Genomic DNA, 25,734 nt, shown 5'->3' with positions numbered 1-25,734 from the left:
ACCATATCCACTATATATATAGTAGAGCAGATAAACCAAACCCTGGGGAACCTTGCTTTTTGTTTGTGTCAAAAGAACAACAAAAAAGAAGTATTTGAAGTGCCGTACTATGGAGCCAGACAACCAACCGGCCCATTGGCAGGCAAAGCTGAAATTCTATGCTAGCTTTTCAAGGTCTTTGAGGGGAGGATTTAGATAAGTAGAGTACCAAGGACAATGCCTGGCATATGGGAGAGGCACTGATAAATGTTAGTTGTTAACTCCTATAAATCTCTTTCATTGGTTGCTAAGATGATTTGAACAGTGTGTGTGGGTATTTCAACAGTTTTGAATTGAGCTTTTCATATGCCTTAATGCATTAAAAGCTTAAAAGAAGAACACCATATATGTCTTATTTCCCATCATTATTCAATTAGAATGGAATGTTTTCTTCTGGAATGGACAATCTTATCCAGTTTATAATTTTTTGCAAACCAGTCTACTTGGCCTCCAAACTGAGTAACAACCCAAACCTATTTCCATCTGCCTTACTTGAATCTGAAATTTTGACTTGGGTACAGCATTATTTATCCTCCAAACATGGTCACGTACTCCGTCTGTCTAGTCTGGAAATCTACATGTCAATTCCACTCTCTCCATTCAGATCCTAAACTTTGTCATGTCCTCAAGGTGTTCCTGACATTCCTAAACTCTTGACTCTATCTTCTGGTATTTATCCTCTATATTCTGAGTATAATTAACAAAAGGCCGTCTGTATCCTATGTCAATAGAGATGAATTAGTTCCTCAGTCAAATTACTGAAATGTGAAGTTAAAAAAAATCTAAAGCAATGCATCCATGCTCAGCAGAAAGTTTGCAAAGATCCATCAGCAATGTCTTCCATAGGCATTGGCAGGAGTGACCATCCATGCAGTGTAAACTTATATTGCTCTATTGCCCTAGGAGTTTTTAATCTAAGGCAATTCTTTAAGACAAGTAGAAGAAACATTTTCTCATATTTTTATCTACAATTGCTTTTAACAAATTGACTGTGAGTCTCAATCCAATCTATAAAAAGCAAGGTTTTATTGCACTTAGAAATTTAAAATTAGTGCAAAGTAAAAAGTGATGAATATGCTTAGTAGCACATGGTACTTATGCTTATCAATTCTTTTAGTTGTCTATGGAGAAGAAATTATTTTTGATGGACAGTCTACTAACCTGTACTTAAAAGAAAATCTCCACCTAATTAAATATATGGTCCCAAAGTCTCCAATCCAATGAACATTCTTATTATCTGAAACCACTGTTTTAATGGGTTGCTTTCAAAATTATGCAGATGATCAGCATGTTTTCTGACATATCTCCATGGATTACCCATCTCCAAGGAAGTCTCAGAATGAGGAAGCATTATACTTTAGGAGACCTAACATAATTAGGATTGTAAAACCAAGGACAAAAGATTTAAGAGTTCAAGGTATAAAGTGCCTTCTGGAATTGATTCTTGAGATTACAAATAAGGCGAATTGTATATATGTTCTTTCCCATATACTTGACCACATCTTGAGTAGATAATGTTCAAAACAGTGAATATAATGAAAGTGCCCCTATCACATTTATCAATAAAGCAATTTCTGAACCTGATGGCTCACGTCAGGTACAAGAAAAGCAGTTCATCTCCCATCTCTATTTTCATGGGCCAAGGAATCACTGCCCAAAAGCAACCAGTTGAAAGCAGAGAGCTCATCAACTTATCCGTAAGTCCAGAAAAATAAAGGACCCCATCACAAGAATACAAATTTTATTCCTGTCACCCCAGGATAATCATTAAGTAAGGAGAGGAAAGTGAGAAATATGGAATACAATTCCTTTCCCGTTAATCTTAAATTCTTTTGAAAAATCCCCTTCCTTTGGTTGATTAATATAATCAGATTAAATATCAGAAGGAATGGATATGTAAGAATACAGTTGAGGCAGTAGCCACATAATAAAACAAAAGTATCAGGGCTAAAAAAAAATGTCAAAGACAAATATGTCTACTGTCTGGGTCTATGGTGATGCTATTATTACAATAGAGGCAGAGACTAAGAATCTCAGAATGCACCCCAAGAAAGTGATGATTCATCCATGGGAAGTAATATGGAGAACTGAACTAAGGGATTAGAGATGGAACACCATCAAATAGAGGGGGAAAAGATGAGGGCTTAGAAAAGTGTGGAATTTAGCAACTAGAAAAGTGTTGAATGACTTTCAGGAGAGAAGTTTTATTATAGTAATGGACGTAGGCACCAAACTGCAGCCATTTGAAGAGTAAGAAATGATAAGAAAATGGTGGGCAACTTTTTCAAGAAGTATAACCAAACAAGAAGTATAACCAAACCAAAGAAGAAGCTTGAGGTTCTTTGATACAGAAATCTCCAATCACTTTTATAGGCAAGGTCAGGGGAAGGGGGGAGTGAAAATGAAACATGCATGATACCAGATGGGGCAAGTCTGGAAAAAGGCAGGAAGCAAAAGGATGAAGGGCACAGATCACAAGATCATCCTCTAAAAGGTTAAATGCATATTCCTCAGACAGGAAGGAAGGGAGAGATATAGAAAAAGGGAGAAAGTCCAAGAAAGAGAGAAAGGAAATTGAGTTTTTGTTAAACTGCCCCAAACTAACTAGGTAAGTCAATGTTGCCATATCTAGCAAATTAAAATATAGAACACCTAGCTAAATTTGAATTTCAGATAAACAAAGAATGATTTTTTTAAATATAGATATACCCCATGCAATATTTGGAACAGACTTATGCAAAAAAATAAATGCATCTGTTTGTCAGAAATTCAGATTTGTGCATGGGACATACTTACAGTAAAAAGTCATTTATCTGAAACACGAATGTACATGGGGATCCTGTGTTTTATGCAACAATCCTAAATTAAGGTTATTTGCTGTGAATAAAAACATTAACAGGTATATCAAATAGACACGGTTTTTTCACAAATATGAGTTCCCAAAAATAGCTTTTAAAAATAATGTAAAGGAAACCATATTATGTGTGTGTTAAACGTGCTCTAACTAATTTTCCCTAGACCCTCTTATTCTGATATAGAGAACTGGATCGGAAATACCGTGACAGAGCTCAGGTAGTGCCCTACCACTAACCTACCAGGTGACTGGCCACTTCATCTGTTAAGGAAGGGGCTGGAGAAGCAGCCAGATGGGGTCGGAGTTCCAGTCCTGCTACTGCTCAGCTGTGGCATCTTTAGCAAGCTTGACTGACAGAAGGATCAAATAAAACAATTTACCTAAAAGACTAAGCACAAAGGTTGTCAGAAACTAAGCAGCTGATGCGTCTTAGACGTCGGTGTTTAGCAGCAGCAACAGTAGTTTCTTTTACTCTAGCATGTGTAAATTTCATATAGTAAATAGTATTGTCAAAACTGTTTTCAGGAATATTGACAATGAATATTAGTTCCATGTCAGGCTGGTAAATCAAATATTCATATTGAAACTATAAAAAAAATGTTTATGACAAATATAAATAGTGTTTCCTCTACAACTTAACACGGTTGATGGAGGGTCCTGCGTTAACTCGGTGAAGCAACAGTGACACCTAGTGTTTGTTAAGTCAATAATGACTTAGATAAAGACTGCTAGGGCTTTTACCTGCGCAGGACTTACCGAATTTACATCAGGGATGACTATTGATGGTGATTAATATTTTCTGTAGTATAGTGCATCAATTCTTCTCACTTTATCTTCTCAAAATTATGTGGGCCCTGTCATCGAGAAGATATTGGCTATTTGCTGCTTTTCCCCACTTCATCTGACAATCAAACATACTTTGTTACAGAAACAAGTTCCTGCTGCCCAGGAAGCCTGAATTATGAAATTACTCAAATGGATTTTGGACTTCTCACGGCTTCTTCTGACTATTATTCTCTGAAACCTCGGCAGAACGGGAAGGAGAGGTGGGGAGAGCTGGAAATCTGAAGCTTGAGGCTTGCTCAATTACCAGACTCAATTTTTTTTTCCTTCTATTTAGGTTAGATGTTTCTTTTTCCTTTCTCACGCAGTCAAGTGGATCTACGCTTTTCTTTGGGAAAATAAAAGATACTATTTTCCCAAAACTCAAATTGAGCTATAAATATATTACAAATTTTGTTTCTGTATTAATTGGGACCAGTGTCAACTCCAGATATATTCTATAGTTTCTGTCCTGAGGGCCTCCCAAAGAGATAAGAGATTTATAGCTCACAGGGCTATGTATGTAAGTAAAATGTTTCAAAAGTAATGAATAGTGAAGTTTTTTTCCACTTGCAAGAGAAATGTCAAGAGAAATTAAGAATCCCAAGTAGCTTTGGGGCGAGATTTTACTCTGATTCTTTAATCTGTTTCTTTTATGAGAATATTATAGAAGTTGCAAACCAAAATACTAGTGGTCAGGAAATGGTTAAATTAACTAAACTTGGCATTAAAACTGATAATGTATCAACTCAAATATGACTTAAGAGTTATTAATCAATGGCTGTTAGAAATTTTTCCTGTGTGTGTATGAGAAATATATATATCTTAGACATCCATTAGGAATCTGTCCTTTCAAAGAACCAATCTTTTTTTAGATATGTGTTTAAATCCCGAGACAATGATTCTCAATTACCAAAATATTTGTGTCTCCCAGACGTTTCCCAGTCCTTTCCTTCCCCAGACTCTGCTTCGTCCAGAATCTTTCATAAATATTTCATGGCTGACATTATTTCACAATGTTCCTAGACTGCTAGGAATTTTGATGTCCTCTTTTTCTCCTGACTGGGATGAGTAAGGATATGCACATGGATAATTTATTAGAAAGTGCATGCCAGTGTCCCCAAAGTCAGCCCTAAACATGAGGAAAGAATATATCTCCTGTGATGTTTCCTTCCATCTCCTATCATTGCTCCTTCTCCCTCTGATGCTTATTTTCAGAATCTGGGGACTAAGCCCTCAATGGCCAGAGGTGCTAAGACACAATTGTGCTAAGACACAATTCTACCTTGTAGAAATCCCAGGTCTAGCAACAGAGTCGGACCACTTAATCCTCGAAGGACCTCCAGCTCCTGCACAGCTGGGAATCCAGCTGACTAATTCATGGCATGTCTATTTGTAGGGCATGAATAACTGCTCTTAGAAGAAACGGTAAACTTGAAGTAACAGGTGACATAGCAAAGTCTCTTTGAACTCATCCATGTGAGTCAGGTGAGGAAAGGAATGACATGTTCTTCCTTGAGTGTACCGCTTATCTGAATGTGTCTGAGAAAACCAAGTAGCAATACAATGACAGCTTGGTCATAATATGTCTACTCACTGAATGGGAAGATTGTTTTCAATCACGATAATTTCCTATCTGAATAATATAGAGTTCTCAGTCAGATTTGGCTGTCTTATTTAAGATCATCATACACTTCAAAATTTGGGCTCTCAATTCCCTAATTAGAATTGAGAATGAGCAAGTGAAAAATACATACAAATATACAAACGAAAAATAGGCAAAGATACATGCCTTCTGCTGCCAAGTCTTTCTGCAGCATTTTTATAAACAATAACAGAGGAGCTACCTAAATGTAATCTATGCAATAATTTTATATATATATATATATAATATGAATATATGTAAATATATATTTTTACATCTACAAATATATATAACTTCTATATGTATGTATATATATGTATGTATGTATATATATGTACGTATATATAATACACACACATATATAATATGTATATATATTAGTAATGACTTAATGGTAAGCAACTAGTCTACTTCCTATTCTTCTTCTTAAGAAACCGAGGGGAATTTCCTAATACACAAACCAACTATTAAGACTTTGGGAAGCCACTCTGAAAAACAATGGGTTTAACACTTTTGAGCAAGAATTAAAGAGCAAAGTTTGTGATATGACCAACAGACTTGATTAAAACCAATCAAGTTATAAAGCTAGTAATCTCCAAAATATATTCCTGACCAACATTCCACCCCCAGAGGTGGTCATGCTTTGAAGAGCAAGAAAAAACCAAACACTGAAACTTTCAGAGAATTGAGAGTTATACTTGTTGGAAGGAAATTAAACTAGGCTAAATGTGAAAATTAATTCCAGATTCATGGCAAACAAATTAAATCCAATCTTCTTATTGCTCTGTTCTTCTGCCTATGCTATCTGATCTATTTGGAAGAAGCAAATGCTTCTGAGAACTCATATTTGGATATCATCTTTAAGGGTGCTATAGAAGAGAAAAGAGAAAAGAGCAAAGGACAGTGATGGGGCTGGAAGGCAAGAACTACATTTAACTGTCTAAAGAATCGCACAAAGAATGGCCTTGTGTAGCAACAAGAAAGTTAATATACTATGTTATAGGAAGCCTGGCTCTCTGGAAGACTCCATGGGCAAGGCATATTTTAAATAAAACAAATTGAACTAACCAGGAAGGCTTTTCAACTGACACACTGAGTGATTTCAGACGAGTTACTTTAATACCTTTTCGGGTTTCAGGAATACATTTATTTCAAAAGTGAGACAACATCAAGTTACGTGCCCCTCTTCCATATTTTCTGAGGGGAAATCAGCCTCCTCCCTTTCCACACTGTCTTTCCAGTGACCAACTTCTTTGTTGTTTTTTCTCTTCACATTTCCTTTTCCCTCCTTTTGGGCTCACCCTGGTTTATATTTTTAAGAGTCAACCTGATGCATCTTAACTAGGCTGAAATAAATGGTCCTCAGGGTTTCCAAAGGATCTTTCTAAAAACAATTTAAATACAATCAGGCAAGACCATAGGAGCATCTTGCAAACCCAGGGCATTCTCCACCAACTTAGAGATATTCCCAACATGCTTCAGTTCTCCCAATGAACATTGAGCATCATTCTTAGCTAGAATTTTCAAATCTTAATTTGTCAATAGTCGCCAGCTTCGGAAATGTATAACCTTTCTTAGAATTACAGGACTAGAAAGATCTACATTCTATTTTGATTGAGGCTTCACAGAAATATATGATAAGCCTTTTAGGCACAGGCAGTGACTGATTCTTGTATCCAATATTTAGCATCCTGTGGATGTTTTCTGTCAACAACCACCAGCACCACAAAATAGGCCCATTTAGCATGCCTGGCAACATCTTCACTAGTTCTGCCCTCCTGTCACCTACACAGCATTCTGGAACTCAGGTTTCTCTCATGCCAGGTCACTGTGCTTTGCTTAGATGTTTCTGAAATTCAGCAAGACACGTTCCACCAGAAGAACTGATTCTGGGATACGCGCCCTGAAAAATCTATGGGTGCTAAGCTAATGGGAATACCCTTAGCACTATACAAAACACAGTAAGTACAGTGAAAAAGTACTTCTAACCATAAAGAATTCCTGTCATGAGATGAGAAGTTCAGAATCAATAGTCAGTTCGGAATTGGACATGTGGTGTCTATTACATGAAAGATTCTCTCAGTTTGTCTAAATACCTCTTTAAAAACTTAATGTATCAGAATTCTGGTTCACAATACAAACCCTTGTTATGAACATAAATACAAATGACATATTGTGAGTAGATTCACTTGTTTAGATAAATGACCCCTGGAAATGTTAGATTGAAAGAATTCGATTCCATGACTACTTCCACCAAGAAGACAGCACTTTATTTATTGCCTGTGTACTTTTAAAATACATCCAGAGAAAATAATTAACTCAGATAAGTTTCTTTTTTTCTTAATGAGTAATTATGTCTCAACGGGACTTTTCAGCTTGGAAATCTTGGGTAGTTTTTGTTACAGCACACTGTAACAAAATTATATAGAATAATAGATAAAAAATTACATACACCTAATTCTCTAAAAAGTGACACAAAGCCCCAGCACTATGACTAGGAAGTTTTTATTAGATCAAAGGAAGGCACAGTAGCAGTGCCAGATGCTTCTCTGATCTCCAATTCCTGCCTCGCAGTAGAAAAGAATCAAAACAAGGAAGACAGACAATACACACTTCCCCCTCTCTCTCTCTCTTCCCTGCGTCATGTACTACTGACTTCCTGCACTGAAATCAGGAATATAATGGCCACCCACTGACTCCATCTTTTTCCTCTCAGTTTTTGGACTTAAAATAATCCACCTTAAACTGCAAATTGAAACACAGTGATTCAAAGTGTCAAAGTCTTCTTAATCCTTGAGAAGAAAGAAAAAAAAGAAGAAAAGAATCACAGCCACAACCAGACCTTATTAAGTGGTTCCCTTCAAACACTGCCATTTCTGACTTTTAAACAGGCTTCTCAGATGTGTCTTTGACCCGCTACCACTAAAAGATCCTTTTCCATCTGTCCCCGTATCTTTGTTACCTGAGAATGTAATGTGGAAGGAAATGAGTTGTTTACTTGTTAGAATCCCACCCAGGGCGAGTATAAAAGAGGACTTAGGTTTGCAGAACAGTAATAAAAACTCAGAGGTATCTATGTCTCCACCTTTACTCTACTCTGACATTCAGTCAGTCAGTTCTGTCTCTAAAGGTCATCCGAATCTATCTCACATTTTCAATTCTTACTTCCATTAACTCAATTCCCACTGAGTGCACTCGCGTGGATGATTACTATAAGTTGTGTTTATAAACAATGAGATATCACTTCATACCTGTGAGAATGGCTAAAATTAAAAACACAACAAGTAAGTGTTGGTGAGGACGTGGGGAAAAGGAACACTTGTACACTGTCAGTAGGAATGCAAACTGGTGCAGCCACTGTGGGAAACAGAATGAAGGTTCCTCAAAAAATTAAAAATAGAATTACCATACGATATAATAATTCCACCACCTGGGTATTACTCAAATAAAACAAAAAACATAATTTGAATACAACAGCCAAAATACGGAAGCAACCCAAATGTCCATCAAAAGATGAATGGATAGGGGCGCCTGGGTGGCGCAGTCGGTTAAGCGTCCGACTTCAGCCAGGTCACGATCTCGCGGTCCGTGAGTTCGAGCCCCGCGTCAGGCTCTGGGCTGATGGCTCGGAGCCTGGAGCCTGTTTCCGATTCTGTGTCTCCCTCTCTCTCTGCCCCTCCCCCGTTCATGCTCTGTCTCTCTCTGTCCCAAAAATAAACAAACGTTGAAAAAAAATTTTTTTTAAAAGATGAATGGATAAAGAAGACGCAGTACACACACACACAGACACACACAGTAGAATATTACTCGGTCATTAAAAAAAGAATGAAATCTTGCCATTTGCAACAACATGGACGGATCTAGAGGATATAATGCTAAGTGAAACAAGTCAGACAAAGACAAATACCATCTGATTTCACTCATAGGTGGAATTTAAGAAAGAAGAGAAAAAAACAAAGGAAACAACAGACTCCTAAATATAGAGAACAAACTGTTGGTTGCCTGAGGAGAGGTCTGTGGGGGGGGAAGGATGAAACAGATGAAGGGGATTAAGAGTGCACTCATCACAATGAACACTGAGATATGTAAAAAGTTGCTGAACCACTCTATTGTGCACATGAAACTAATAGAACGCTGTGTGTTAATTATACTGGAATTAAATAAATAAATAACATTTTACATTTTAAAATAAAGAAAAATGTGTTTATTGTTTTGCTGAAATTCAAATTTAACTGGGTGTCTTGCATTTTTATTTGTCAAATCTAACAACCCTAGAAGCTGGAGATGATGCTGGAAAAGTGAAATGGGTGGACATCAGTGATCAACTCCAGCTTTATGCCAGTCACTCTCAATTCATCAAACTCGTGGCAGAGAAACGAGATGAAGGGACATGAAAGGAAGGGACATGAAAGAATGTTCTGGGATGGTGGTAGTGCTGCATATGTCAATAAAGGTGTATAAATGCACTTGCCAAAGTCACGTGACTGTGCATGCAAGCACGTGCATGTAAACTTTACCTTGGGGAAAAAAAGAAACAAGTATTGAACTCTAGTTAGTGACGTATACACTGAAATGTTGGAAGAAAAACACACTAATGTCTCCAACTTCAAAATATATCAAAAATAAAACGGATTCATGGTTGAATAGAGGGATGATCAGATATATAATAAAGCAAATATAGTAAAATGTGAATTGTAGAATCTAGGTGATAGGCACATGAGTGTTCACTGTAAAATTCTCCCAATTTTTCTGAATGTTTGAGAGTTTTTATAACAACTGTTAAGGGGAAAAGCCCTGCCCTGCTCTCATGGAATTTACATTAGAGTCGAATGAGACAGACACTAAATAAAACTGGTAAGGAAATTATGGAGTGAAATGGTTTAGTCATGCCAGGGATGGAACTTACAATTAAATAAATACGTGGCTAAGTAAGTATTCCCTGCGGGATGGTGGGGGTGGGGGGATGTTGTTTTGTTAGGAACAGATAGAACCTCTACAAGGCTTTATCCATTCCTAGCTTTAGAGAATGTCTTCCCTATTGAAGGTATCAAGAAACATTTGTTGGATGAGCAATTATAAACATAAAATGGAAGTCTTTCAATGGAATACAGATATTTTAGTCTCCTAAGTGCTTTTTTCTTTTAAAGACAATATCACATACTTGACTGAGACATTTTAAGTGGTAAGCTTTAAAACATTTTAAATGCTCTATTTTGTCTTCTGTTTGGACAGATAAAATAAGAAATTACGTGTAAGCCCTCATTTACACCAGAAAGAAATAAAAGGTTTTGATTATAATTTGATTGACTGGAAGCTTTTTCTAATTTTACCAGGAGAGTGGTAGCTATTTATGATCCGTTTCCCTGCATCCATATTCCTCATCCTCCAAAACACTCTTTTTCCTCTCCAAATTTTTATCAACTTTTTAAGGGAATAAAAGGCAGAGATTTACCATAAAATAGATCTTGTGAACACCCTGCCCCACATGGCCCCTGCGACATGCTATCTGCCCACAAGCCGCGATCCAAGCTTGTCCTCACCTTGAGTCTGCAGTGAGGCTGACAAGCCCCACGTCTCCTGGGGAGGCCCAGACATCAGGACTTGAATGTATCCGATCTCTCAGCTACCCTTGAATGGCACGACCAGACAACATGAGAGATCCCTTGCTTTTTCCACCCACCTTCTAAAGCAGCCTCCCTCTTTCAGCGCTGGTAGCTCACTCATCCACCACCAGCCCAGCGTTCACTAATGGTGTTGCCCTATTAGCCATCCTCACTCACTCCAACCCTGGATGTAGAAAGAGGGCACGCATCCTGCACTCCCTTCCACCTCAGGTGACTGCTCTGGCCCCTCAGGATACTCACTCTAGCAGAATGAGGATTATTGAAAAGTCCCCCTCGTCAATCCTGGCGTGCCACAGCTGGTCTAGGTGCCTCAAAGTCCCTTCTGAACTGCAGGTCAGGAGACCACATGATTTGGAGCTGTGTGGTCTACAGAAGGCTCCCCAAGTTCCAGCAGTGGGTTTGCAAATTAAACTGCCTGGGGACTTTCTCTGCACCAAGAAGCAAAATAATTCTTCTTAGCAAGTGCAACTGACCTCCAGCTATTTATTTTTTCACAGCTGCAGTCTGGGAAATAAGCTAGACAATAAGGAACATTGCAAAGAGGTATTTTATGAAGAAATACCAATGAGAGTTCCAACTGTTATTCTCAAGTTTTTAGAAGCTTGTTATCAGATGAAAAACAATTAAATCTCCCTTTATCTAAAACCTTCTCAGTAATCCCCATTAATAAACCTTAATGTAAACATTAATGTTAAGAAAACAATGTTTTTTTTAACCAAAAAGGTTTTAAAAAAGGCAAATATTGTTAATGGCTGATTGCTTTGATTATACAAAAGTAGTATCATTACTTAGCTAGATTTATTGATTCTTTGCCCCCTGGACTCAACTAACACCACTCTGAACAACTGTTTGAAATATTGGGTAATTAATACTGGGAGAAAAATCCATGTTAGACTGTGTAGACAAAGGAGATATACAAATATAAATAATCAGAGATTATGCTTGAATTACTCATAGTAACTGGAGACATACAGAAATTCATTAACAGAATGAAAATAGAATAGAACAGAATATGAATAGAACAGACTGGGAAGAAATTAGTAACTGGGGACAAATAGAATTCATTAATAACCCTGAAATTATATATATATATATATATATATATATATATATATATATATATTCTTGTTGGAAACTACTTCCCCATAGCTCATGATGATAGAATTTATGAAAACAGTAAAAGAGACCTAATTTCTCTCTCTTTCCTCTCCCACATCTTTCTGAGGCAAATGGGAGTAAACCAAAAAAATTCCAGAGAGCACCCATAGAAGAGACAAAAAAGGGAAAAAAAATTGAATCCAAATAATTCACAAAACATCAATGTTTCAGCTGCTTCAACTTTACCTGAATAAATAAAGGTTGGTTGTAATTGTTAGGAAGTAAAACTATTTGGCAATGTTTCAGATTCCGATAGTGTCTCGAACGGGTTACAGATTGGCCAGAAGAGATCACCAACTCATGTGCACATACACACCCATGTACACATGGAATAAGATGAACTAAATTTCTGATTTAATTAACCAATGAACGAATGAACACTGGGTGTTGTATGGAAACCATTTTGAAAAATTTCATATATTGAAAAAAATAAATAAATAAAAATAAAAATAAAATAAAATAAAATAACACTATACATTAAAAAAAAAAAAAAAGAAGCAGATGCATCCTTCCCCAATCTGGTTGCCATGCTGATATTTGACACATGACCATGCATCCAGCAACCCTAAATTTCCTGACATCAGAATCGTGGTTTTGCTTTAGCATGCCATTGGTTACTTGACATTTTTAGCATCATCCTGAGCTTTTTGCCTTTCAAACACTCAACTTATTCTGATTCATTATATTCTACCTGTAGAGCTCATTCCCCTCACTTGCTTCAGATCTCTGATCAAATATTACCTTATCAAACCCAGACCACCCTCTGTAAAAAGTATTCCCATCATTCTCTACCTCCCAAATCTTGTTTTACTCTCTTCATGGTACATATCACCGTATTACTTGCCTATTTACACTTGTTTGCCTCCCCTGTCCCATAAAAATATAAGCTTTCTGAGAGCAGGGGGCCTGTCAGTGTGTTCTGTTATATTACTGGAACAACAACAACAACAAAAAAGACACACACAAAAAACAACAACAACAACAAAAAAAAAAAAACCCAAAAAACAAAAAACCAGTGCCTGGCAGACAGTAGTGCCTCAATACATATGTGTTTCCTACATGAATAAATGGTTTGACAACAATTTGTGAAGAAAAGAATCCGGCCTATTTTAGAAATGTTGAAGTGGCAGAGCTTGGAAATATCAGGTAAAACTGAAGAGATTGAGTGGCTACTCATGCAGGGGTGTTGAATGAAGCTAAATGAAACTGGTAGGAGTAGATGAGCTCCTTCAGGTAAAGACAAAGTGCTATGAGAGAAGAAAATGGTACTGGGAAGAGAGTATCAGAGTCTTTCTCTTGAGAAGAAGATACAGAAGAGAATTCAGCTAAAGGTATGGGGAAGAGGCCACCAGAGTAAGAATGAATGAACCTACGGCATATAGTCCCAAGAGGCAGAAGATGGTCAACCGAGCTCAAACCTGCAGGGAAGCCCAGCCAGATGAGCAGCAGCAGGATTGGAAGGAAGTCACTGACAACCTCCAAAAGACCGGTTTGGGAATAGAGGGCAGAAACCAGGTCTCAGGACCCTGACACATGAAGAGGATGGGGCGAAAAGGTGGAAGTGGAGAGTTACCATTCTGTTTTCATGTCACCTGGGCTTCAAAGGTACCTGAAATATTTGTTGAACAAATGAGTACTCAGATGAATGAATGGATACAATGTTCTCCCCAGAACCAAGATGGCACATAAACTGTGGCTGAGGTCATGAGACTCAACTGGTAAACAAAACACTCTTTTGAGCAGCACATGCTGCACAAAAATATTTCCTTAATCAAAATCAATTTTCTGAGTGGTTTTCCCTCAATAAACATGCAGTTTATTCCTATAACTCATTTTTAATGAGCTCCTATGACTTTTGTTTGTACTTTGCTTTTTATCTTTGTTTAAAATGCATTCTTGATTAATGGAGCCTTTAGAAATTTACCTTGAGGCTCCATCTCTGTCTCAGTGGGGCCTAACTCTTGTATTCTTTAGGACTGAAGGCCTTTCAGCTGCGCTCCATTGATTTGGCTTCCCAGGTATGCCAAAGGCAACTCTGATTCATAAAGGATTCCATCCCAAAGTGAACTAATAAAAGGCCTAGTTAGGAAAGTGTCATGATAATAAACTATATGGAAGATGAGAACCCGCTCAGCTTTCCACCAGAAGTACCATCAAATACTTACATGAAGAAACGTATTTCTAGTGGGATGTAAATATCCCATTATGGATTAAGTTTCTTGCTTTTCTGAACCTACAGCAAATTTCTCTTCGTCAGTACCTATGGTTCTCAAATGACAGCTTGCCTTGAAAGCACGTGGGGGATCTGTTAAAAAACAGATTACTGGGTCATACTCCCCCAGTTTCTGATTTAGTAGGTCTGGGGTAGATAATTTGTACTCTAACAAAGTTCTCAAGTGATATGGCTGCTGCTGGACAGAACTGCACATCCAAAGACCACTGGTCCGGGGCACCTGGGCGGCTCAGTTGGTTAAGAGCCCGACTTCGGCTCAGGTCATGATCTTGCGGTTCATGAGTTCCAGCCCTGTGTCGGGCTCTGTGCTGACAGCTCAGAGCCTGGAGCCTGCTTCTGATTCTTTGTCTCCCTCCTCCTCTGCCCCTCCCCGGCTTGTGCTCAGTCTCTCTTTCTCAAAAATAAATAAACATTAAAAAAAACTTTTTTTTAAGAGACTACTAGTCTATGTTATGCTGTACATTTTCGTAATTTATTTTTCTACTTTTCTGTTGTCCTTCAGAGAAAATGAGTCAAATTCTCATTTCAGTGCTACTGCCCTGGCTTCTGTAGGTTTCTTGTGAAAAACAAAAATAAAGATAGAATAAAACTTTAAAAGTGGAAACAAAGGGATGTGAGAAGTAACCAAGCCTGAGTTTCCAGCCTTCTACTCCGTTTTAAGTGGAATGGTTTTATTTTAGTCAATAAGACGTTAGTGCCTCTTAAAAAATAAGAGCTCAGCTGAAATCATACAAATGGGATACAACTGTCTAACATTAAAAAGTAATTCTCTTTCAATTGCAAAACATGCATAAAATAAATCCTTGTCCCCATCACAATCTCTCAACACTTATCTAGAAAAGGAGGGTGGTGGTCATAAAATGACAGGGAAGAATGACACTTGCCACACAGACCTTTATTTTTCCCTTCTTTATTTTGTTTTTAAGTCAAAGAAGAAACAGCACACCTAGAGTCTAAACAAGCTAACGGTAGACTATAGTGCTTAAGTTGGGATCTTTACAAGGAAATTCTTTTTCTTCCTTTGCTTAATGTATTGGCAAAGAGAGGAGAGACAGCACGGTACCATAGTAGGGCATAATCTGACTTTGTGTGCAGAACTGATGGGGCAAGTCATGTGAGTCTCTAAATGAGCTTCTCACCGGCTCTACACTTGAGCAATTCCAAAGAGGTTAGGGCCGCGTTGATTAAAACATGTGTAAGAACAAATTAATATTTGAAGAGGTACCAGCTGTAGATTTCTGCTTATCTTCCATTTCTAAAAGGTAAAGATTAAAAATAACATTAAAGCAATATTCCAATATTTTTGAATAAAATAAGTATTAGCTTTCTCAGAGATTTCACAGCATTAATTTCTAAAGGGCACAGTGTTCTATTTATGCTTGATGTGCTCCTTTCTCATGCACAAATAAACAAATTAACTAGCTAAGAAAGGCATATTCAACACTAAACAAAATTTAAATGGTAAAGGATTGTCTATGCTCTTACCCAAATATATGATTATACTATCTAGCAATAAAGTGTCTGTAATGAAGGTAAAAATACAGAATCCACACAAACCTGACATCTGTCCTACAGGATGTTAAATTGATCAGTTAGCAGACATTTACTGAACTCCCAATGAATGTCCTCGTTTGGTCTGTCCATCACCCATTTCCCATGGAAATTAGTATTCTTTGCTCACTATCCATAATGTTGATTTTCATTGGCTGGATTTCAGCAAGTTGCCCACTGTGTAAGTTTTTGTACTTCAAATCTCTGATTTTCATTCTCCATGCACAAAATAGGCAGTCAGAACTCTTAGCCAACTTAGTATACATGTCTTGAGCACGAATACTGGAAATAATGGCAACTTCAAAAGCTTACCATTTACATTCTTTATAAACAACTTCTGAAGTCAACATAGCTATTAGTAAGAGAATCCAAAACAGAGTCACACAACTAGTAGTTTAATTGGTCGACAATGCTACTTTTATCACGAGCCCACTGGGCTCTCATCATCACAAGCCTCAGTGAGAGATTTTATTACTGTTTTGTTCACTCTTCCACAAAAGAACTGAGGGCCCATTTAAGGGTTCAAATACCTAAGCACATTTATTAATCCATCCTTGAGAGAGTAAGAGCCTTTCAGCTTTGGTGGCAAATCGGTGGGGAGTCCAAGTCATATATCATATCACCTTCACATCCACCTCCAACCATGACTATGAAGTGCTCAGAGGATACATGGCACTATTCTAATGATAAAATATTTTGGATGAAGGTAGAAAATTGTATAGAATCTCTACAAATCTGACTCTATTCCTAGAAGGAGGTTTAGTTGATCAATCAGCCAACATTTACTGAAATCTCCAATAAGCATCTTGTTTTTGTCTGGCCAGCATCTATTCCCCATTCTGCTGGCACAAAAGCCCATCTTTTCCTTTTGGGAACCACCTTTTCACTGATTTCAGTGCGTATGTTATGGAACAGAGAAGACAACTGATCCCACTCCTTGGCTGAAGACTTAGCCACATAATTCAAGCTGGACACATAACCCAGGACAGTCCAATAAAGCCAATGAACATCGGCCCCAGGGCTTTGCTGGATCTACTGAGGGAAGCTCTCCCTCTACCGCCAGAAGGCATAGTTTAGCTTACAATAAGTGCAAAATGGAGACCAAGGAAAGCAGACACAATACACATAGAAGGAGAGATTCCTCATGATAACTTTGGGTTACCTGATCCAGCATGACTAAATATTCAGCCAGACCCATTCCTAAGCCTTCTTTATCACTTGCTATTAGTTACTGTGTACGTTGGGTTTCGTTAGTTTGCAACCAGGAGTTCTAAAAAATTATAAGCAACCTAAAACTTGAACCACATTAAGCAACATGCCAAGGATACAGAGATATAACAAATAATCTCTGCCTCAAAGAATCTTTTCAGCATCTAGTTGGAAAGCTAAGACATAAACACACAAAAAACCTAGAAACAAAAGACTCGATACTATGACAGGTTCTATGATATTTCCAAGAAGGGAGACACCACCATAGGCTGCACATTAAGCAAGATTTCACAGTATAAGAAAATAGTGAGCTGAGTTTTAAAGGATGACTAGGATGTGACTGCCTAGAAAGGACATGAAGGACATTCAGAAAGAGTGAGCTGTGGGAGCAAAACTTCAGGAATGTGCATATTGTATTGGGGAAACAACACAGTATAAACAATAAATAGACCATAAAATGTTGAATCGTGGGATATCAACAATGTGACTACATTAGGGGAAGAAGAATTCATAATCAGTTTTCTAATGATACACACATTATGTATAGCATTTTAAATAGACAAGAGATCCTATTGGTCAATTAGATTACAATGACAAAGTGTTGAAACTGCACTCAAAAGCTAAATGTGTTTTTTCCCTTTGCATATGGTAGACAAGCCTCTCATGCCACCAGCAACCTTGGCTTACTACTGAAGTACCTATCATCTAGAACTAAGGGCTGTAAAAATAAGCCATGCTAACACACTTCACTTAGCTGCTGTTTAAGAAGTTAGAACAAAGAGTAGAGCCATGAGCCAAGAGGAGGTTATAGAAAGTCAAACATCTACCAAGGAAACAAGTGGAGCCATAGAGTTAATCTGATTTGCTTTGTCCAGTTTCTCCATGAGATACAAAGTTTACAACAGAAACGATCGATGGTATTTTCTATTTCCACTGTGGTTTTATCCATTTCCCTTGTGCCAATACGAAGTGTCTGTATCCCTCTTTCCCCTACTTGGGGGTATTACTGTTTAGTTAGAATAAAATGTTTTATTTAACTTTTTAGAAGTTTATTTTACCAAGGGCCATTATCAGTTTTGTACTGAATGTGAAACTTTGTAATTATTCTATAACTTAATTATTACTATTTCTGATAAAATATTTCTCAGAGCTATAAACTGTTTCCTGGAAATTTTACTGAGAAAAATGAACTCAACATAATTCCTTGGCCATATACTTTTCCACCTAGAGTCACTGGACTCAGTAATGTTTTCATAAAAAAAGAAAGTCTCGAATACCTAGCCTGTTGATAACCATTTAAATGTTTATGTCCACTTGTGGGATCATGATAGTGCTTTCTGCCAGTATGACACCTGTCCATTTGACATGAGCATGTCATGAAGGAATACTCACACACCCTCTTATAGAGGACCTCTCTTCACAAACATCAATTAACATAACTTCAGGACTCTGTAAGATAACTACTGCTTTGGTCGCTGTTTACAGATAGAAATTGAAACACTCGAAAGCCCCTTTTTGTCAAGTTGAGGTTAGGAAAGGAAAAGGAATTGGTCTATGATTAGACATACTTTTATTCTGAAATATCTTTGTAGCAAAAGCTTTAAAATGTAAAAAAGCTATACTACAGGCTAATTTATCACTCTTTATAGTGAAATGCATTCTTTCATAAAGCAAATGAATAGATGATTACATCTTCTCCCTATTTTAGGAAAAAGTAGCTCTGTACTTTAAATTTAAAAACATATATTCACTAAGTTTTATATTTATTGAATGGTGGAATTGAGATTTTTAAAAAAAAATAATTCAACACATGCCTTATCGGTGATAGTCACTGTCATCTTTTAAACTGAGAAATAAAAAATTATCACAAAATATATATGTATAGCACACAGTATAAACTAAAGCTTTGAATAAGGTTTCAGTATTACATAAAGCATACAGAATACGAAAAAAAAGTAAGATGGTTTCCTGTTTCTTGGGAAAAGTATCATAGAAGGCAGAATAATATCCCCCCAACACTTCACAAAGATGTTCATGTCTTAATCACTGGAAGCTGTGAATATGTATGTTACCTTACATAGCAGAAGGGATCTTACAGGTATTGTTAAGATAAGGACCTTGAGAGACCCATAATTATTCTGTATTATCTGAGTGGACCCAATTTCATCAAAAGGATTGTTTTGTTTTGCTTTGTTTTCATCACAAGGATTGTTAAAAATGGAAGAAGGAGGCAGAAGAGAAGATCCAAGTGATGTGACATGAGAAGGACCAGATCCGCTAATGTTGCTGTGAGGACGGAGGAAGGAGCCATGAGCCAACGAACGAACGTCAGTGGCCTCTAAAAGCTGGAAAGAACCAGAAAATGGATCCTCCCCTAGAGCCTCCAGAAAGGAATGTAGCCCTGCTGACACCTTGATTTTAGCTCAGCGAGACTCATGTTGGACTTCTGACCTACTTAAACTGCAAGATAATGAATTTTTTTAAGACACCAAGTTTATGGCAATTTGTTATAGAAACAATAGGAAACTAATACTGGTATCGTGTTCCAAATTAGCAGGACCATCAAAAGCATGACTGTGACAGCCCCTCGGTCATTCTGGAGCTAGAAGAGACTTTGGTCTCATCTCTTCATGGTCCAGATAAGGAAATTAGTCCAGATATAGTGAGAAGAAATGTGGTTTACCTTAAGCCTCAGAGTTCAAGCTAGAGACCGGACTAGAATCTAAGTTCACCAAACTCTCGATCTGCGTTAAGTCATAGCATGCCTCCCAGCGTCTTTTACCAAAGGAGGGCTCTGATTATGGTTTAATAACAATATGCAGAACTCTCTGAAAGAATGAACAGTTGTTGAAAAGTGCACACATTTTCAGATAATGCGCAGAAGTACACTGCTTCGCTGTTCTAACCTGTCTCCAACTGGCTAAACATATTCACTTGAATTATCACACATCACTTGTAACAGTATATCTGAGATAAAAACCGGGGTCTTGCTCTCACAGAAAGCTTCCTCTGGAGTTTCTGGTTTTCTCTTTTACACCCTTCTGTGGCTTCCCTTATCCAACCACTCAAGTCCTGTCATGCTTCCTTCCCCATGGAGGTTCCTTTCCTTGCATTTCTACTACTACCTCTTACACCGACGCTAGACAACCACTAATAGATCTCTTTTCTTCAGCTTCCCTCCTCTTCAACTTCCAATTAATCCTGTACAATACTGCCAAATGATTCCTTCTAAAATACATCTTTCTTTATATCATTGGTTTGTCCCCACATATTCAGTAGGACTCCATTTCCCAAATGGGATCAAATTCAAACTCCTTATTCTATCCTTTGACAGCTTCATAGAATTTGACCTCATTTTTTAAATAATGTCTCCTCTTCCAATTTCCATCTATGAACCTATTTAATTGATTCACTGCCCTATGAACAAGATTCATTCTCCTCCATGTCATTCTCTTCTCCTAAAATATCCCCTGTGCTTCCTTCTCCATGTATCTGAATTCTACCTGTATCAAGGTCTTGTGAAGTCCCAGAATCTTTCTGGCATTTACCAGGCCAGACAACCTACAATTATCTCACCTTCCACTTTGAAGCACTAAATCTCTTACCACTCATTTTAGTTTTTATTGCCAGTGTCTTCTGCATCTCTAGAGTTTAAACTCTTAGATTTTAAGCCATTTGGGACCAACCAGGCCCCCCCACCTATTGGCACTGTACTTAGCACCCAGAGTTTCCCTTTTAAAGCAGGACCTCAAAAATGTAGGGAGCCACCAAAAATAATTTGAAAATTTAAGATGAACATTCAGAATGACAACTCCTCCACATCAACAGTGATAAAAGCCAGCAATGAGCACTACTCTAAAGTTAATGGCACCATTTAAGAAGTATAGCCATACATTTGAATTTGCCCAGAACAGTCCCGATTTCCTGCTGGTTTTCCAGTTCATGGATAATGTTCACTTTTATTCTCAAAAGCATCTTGGCTTAATTAATAGATTATATGGCTGTTCCACCCACAGGGCACTTTGAACTACAGTAAGGCAGAAACCAGAAAGAAAATCCTGCTCATGTTGCAGCCACCCATCCAGCTAAGCAGCATTCTCTCCTCTCCAGAGCAACCCTGTTCTCAAGCACCACCTCTGTGTAACCAATGTCCTTTGAATTTCACGTGGGAGGTTCAAAAATTTTGGTGACACATAGCTTCAGAAAAATGTACTGAAGTTGAATGCAATTTGAGATTCTTTAGAAGAAAAAAATAATCATAGAGATTGAAGACAACTGCAACTCTACCCAGCAGTTTAAGAACAAAAGGGAGGTCAGGTCACGATCTCGGGATTCAAGCCCCACTTCTCCAAGCTGGGTGTGGAGTCTGCTTAAAGATTCTCTCTCCCTCTCCCCGCCCCCCACCCTCTCTCAGAAGAAGAAGGAGAAGGAGAAGGAGAAGGAGAAGGAGAAGGAGAAGGAGAAGGAGAAGGAGAAGGAGGAGGAGGAGGAGAACAACAACAACAACAACGAGAGTTTTCTAAAGAAAAAGAGAATTCAATGAGTTCCCCTAGAAGTAATCAAGATACAGTGTGAGTTAATTTATACTATAATTGTTTTGTTATTTTCTGAATAAAATAATAAGGATCATTCACACCATTTCAATTTTTCTGAACAATAAGTACATATTACTTTCACGACTGTTTAGAATTAGAAATGTGATGCCTTCTGATCCTCTTAGTGGCTAATGTACATTAAATTGACTAACCACTGCATAAATGTTTTAAAACCTACATTCATTTTCACAGTTGGCTGGTTGAAATGATCAGTTTCATAAATGAATGTCAGTGGTATCTAAACAGTAATAACTTTTTACTGCAAAGTAAGATTTTTCTCTATAAGTAATGAATAAAATTATTAAATGTAATCTTATATTATGTTTCATTACTGGCAGCTTGTCATAAAAAAGGAATTAAGGTTGCAAATTTTCATTTATTTTCATAAAGTAGATCAGCATTTTCATTCATTTGTAGTGAAACTTACTCAATCTAATCTCTTTTGAGGGTAGTTTTAATTACATTACATCATTCTACACAGGGTTGAGAGTTCATGTTCCAAACTGTTCCCTCCCTAAACTCTTCAACTTTAAAGGTATCTGGGGAAATGTTAAGTTCAACTAATGTAACTATACAAAATGAAAACTATCAAATGCATATCTTGGGCTCAGGATCACTCTCAAGTGTTTGGAATGGATTTTATAACACCATTTAGGTTACTTCTAAGTCACTATGGCCCAAGTTGGTAGTAACTAAAAAGGATTAATTTCAAAGATTTATATCATTAGCAGTTAATACTTAAATATCAATTACACTGAAATTATTGATAATTCTATCACTACTAAGGACTCACTGAACTCAGATGGCAACAGCTATAACATTTGAAAAAAGACAAAAGCATCTGGATGAATTATGGTAAAGGTTAATAATATTCGATATCGAGCAAAACTCTTCATCAACTATTTTCCTCACCTCACTACTTCATAAGATAAGTACCACATCATTTCACATTCACCTAAATAAAAGCAATTACAATTTGATATTTGGTTGTTTCTAGTTGTTTTATGTCAAGAATAAAGACCCATTTGTCATCAAGTGTCACCCTCCTTCAACTGTGCCTTCAGATGGCAAATTCCATCAGAGACAGAACATTCTGTAAGGCACAATAGAGCGACCAGACGTTGGCATTATCAAATGGGCTCTCCCGTCATGATGAAGTATTTACTCTAAAGGTCAGCATTCTCTAAGTTTAGCTCCTTAAAAGATAATTAAGATATTAAAATTTTTTTAATACAAAGGGAGGCTTCTAGGCAAACTAGTTTTGTATAATCTCTTTCTGCTTAACTGGGAAAAGCAGCACAACATCCTAAAAATATATGAAAGCAACTGTTTACCAACATGGTTAATCTGATTATCATCCCCATGTATTTTGTGCACGTTTTCACTCAAGAAACAGGGAACTAAACAAACCCATGAAAATACCATGTTTCAGTTGCTAAGTCCCTGGTAATGTATATTCCAATCTAAATTTTATTTTTTTAATGTTTTTTGTTTTTGGTTTTGTTTTTGTTTTTGAGAGCAAGAGAGAGTATGAGAGAGGGGCAGAGACAGAGGGGGACAGAGGATCTAAAGCAGGCTCCTTGCTGACAGCAGAGATCCCAATGAGGGGCTTGAACTCACAAAGCATGAGATCATGACCTAAGCCAAAGCCAGATGCTTAACCAACTAAGCCACCCAGCACCCCCCCAATCTAAATTTTCTGTATCCAATTTTTAAATATTTTTAATATTTTTGCATAATTTATAAAGTCCTACTATACACTTATTCTAATTCCATGCTACATACTTTTTCACTATCACATACTTACTAAATGTTACTTTTTAAATTTTTTCAATTATTTTAATAAAGTTAGGATCAGTGGTTGTTTCAATGCAAAGCAATTTTCCTTTTCAATTTTTTTCTTCTCACAAGTTTCTGACACTCCCAGGTTTTTTTTTTTTTTTCTCCTTCCAAGATTTTATTTAAATTCAAGTTAGTTGACATATAGTATAGTATTGGTTTCAGGAGAAGAATTTAGTGATCACTTACATATAATACCCGGTGTGCTTATCACAACAGTTGCCCTCCTTAATGCCCATCACCCATCTAGTCCATCCTCCCACCCACTACAGCTCCAGCAACCCTCAGTTTGTTCTCTATAGTCTCTTATGGTTTGCCTTCCTCTCTGTTTTCATCTTATTTTTCACTTCCTTCCTCTATGTTCATCTGTTTTGTTTCTTAAATTCCACATAAGAGTGAAATCATATGGTGTATCTTTCTCTGACTTATTTCGCTTAGCATAACCATTGCAAATGGCAAGATTTCATTCTTTTTGATGGCTGAGTAATATTCCATCATGTATATATACCACACCTTCTTTATCCATTCATCAGTCAATGGGCATTTGGGCTCTTTCCAAACAATTGGCTATTGTTGATAGTGCTGCTATAAACATTGGGGTACATGTGTCCTTCAACTCAGTATTCTTGTATCCTCTGGATAAATACCTAGCAGTGTAATTGCTGGGATATAGGGTAGTTCTATTTTTAACTTTTTGAGGAATCTCCATACTGTTTTCCAGAGTGGCTGCACCAGTTTGCATTCCCACAAATGGTGTTAAGAGGGATCCCCTTTTCTCTGCATCCTTGCCAACATCTGTTGTTGCCTGAGTTGTTACTTTTAGCCATTCTGACAGGTGTGAGATGGTATCTCATTGTGGTTTTATTTACATGTCCCTGATGATGACTGATGTTGAGCATCTTTTCATGTATCTGTTAGCCATTTTTATGTCTTCTTTGAAGAAATGTCTGTTCATGTCTTCTGCCCATTTCTTAACTGGATTATATAGTTTTTTTGGGTATTGAGTTTGGTAAGTTCTTTATAGATTTTGGATACTAGCCCTTTATCTGATAGGTCATTTGCAAATATCTTCTCCCATTCCAAAGGTTGCCTTTAGTTCTGCTGATTGTTTCCTTCACAGAAGCTTTTTATCTTGATGAAGTCCCAATAGTTCATTTTTGCTTTTGTTTCCCTTGCCTCAGGGAGATGTGCCTAGTAAGAAACTGCTATGGCCAAGATCAAAGAGGGTGCTGCCTATGTTCTCCTCCAGGATTTTGATGATTTCCTATCTCACATGTAGATCCTTCATCCATTTTGAACTCATTGTTGTGTATGCTGTAAGAAAGTGGTCCAGTTTCTTTCTTCTATATGTCGCTGTCCAGTTTTCCCCACCATCTGTTGTTTCCCAACACCACTTTGCAATTTATAAATGTAGCAAATCCACATGCTTTATGCCTTAAACTTACATAATGTTATGTGTCAATCATATCTCAACAAAGCTCAATAAAAACCATTATACTATTCTTAGATAAAAATCTAGTTAGTATTGGCTCACTTAGAGAAGGACAAAGAAAAAGAGGAGATACTATGCTCTACTCACATTTACCTTTGATGGAGGAACAAATTCAACACATTCCAGCCATATTGTTAAAAAGTACTTTTCACATATTGCACATTTTCTTCTCTGAGACATTATGTTCCTGACCAGTGGGTGCCATGTTATAGCTTGCATTACAAAAGGATTCTTTTCTGAGAGCTCATTCATTATAAATCTTGATGTTATTTCCTAGATTTAAAAAAAAAATTATATTAATTATATTAATTTATATTTTTGGCTTATTCTTCACAATTTCTGTTAAATTAGTTTTCTATAATCTATATAATGAATTTTATTGCCAATGATGGGCATTATAAATTAGTTTTCAATAATATAAGAAAAGAGGGGTGCCTAGGTGGCTCAGTCAGTTAAACGTCCGACTTTGGCTCAGGTCATGATCTCACGGCTTGGGGGTTCAAGCCCTGCATCAGGCTCTGGGCTGAGAGCTCAGAGCCTGGAGCCTGCTTCAGATTCTGTGTCTCTCTTTCACTCTGCTCCTCCCTCGCTCATGCCCTGTCTCTCTCTGTCTCTCAGGAATAAATGAAAGAAAGAAAGAAAGAAAGAAAGAAAGAAAGAAAGAAAGAAAGAA

General features: G+C 37.2%; 1 protein-coding gene across 1 annotated transcript in view; it reads right to left on the bottom strand.

Moving 5' to 3' along the window:
- Positions 1-15,275: 15,275 nt before the first annotated feature.
- Positions 15,276-25,734, bottom strand: part of LRRC69 (leucine rich repeat containing 69) — a 79,380-nt gene continuing 68,921 nt past the window's right edge. The window contains exons 7-8 of the mRNA XM_040493954.1: positions 25,155-25,334; positions 15,276-15,630 (exon numbers count right to left, since the gene is read on the bottom strand). Coding sequence (XP_040349888.1) covers positions 15,520-15,630; positions 25,155-25,334 — 291 coding nt within the window. The 3' untranslated portion in view covers positions 15,276-15,519. The remainder of the gene's footprint in view (positions 15,631-25,154; positions 25,335-25,734) is intronic.

This window comes from Herpailurus yagouaroundi, unplaced genomic scaffold, assembly GCF_014898765.1.
Source record: "Herpailurus yagouaroundi ecotype Mexico unplaced genomic scaffold, PumYag 186, whole genome shotgun sequence".
In the NCBI taxonomy this organism is placed as follows: Eukaryota; Metazoa; Chordata; class Mammalia; order Carnivora; family Felidae; genus Herpailurus; species Herpailurus yagouaroundi.
The sequence above is the reverse complement of the archived record's forward strand: the minus strand, read 5'-3'. Positions and strand labels throughout refer to the sequence as shown.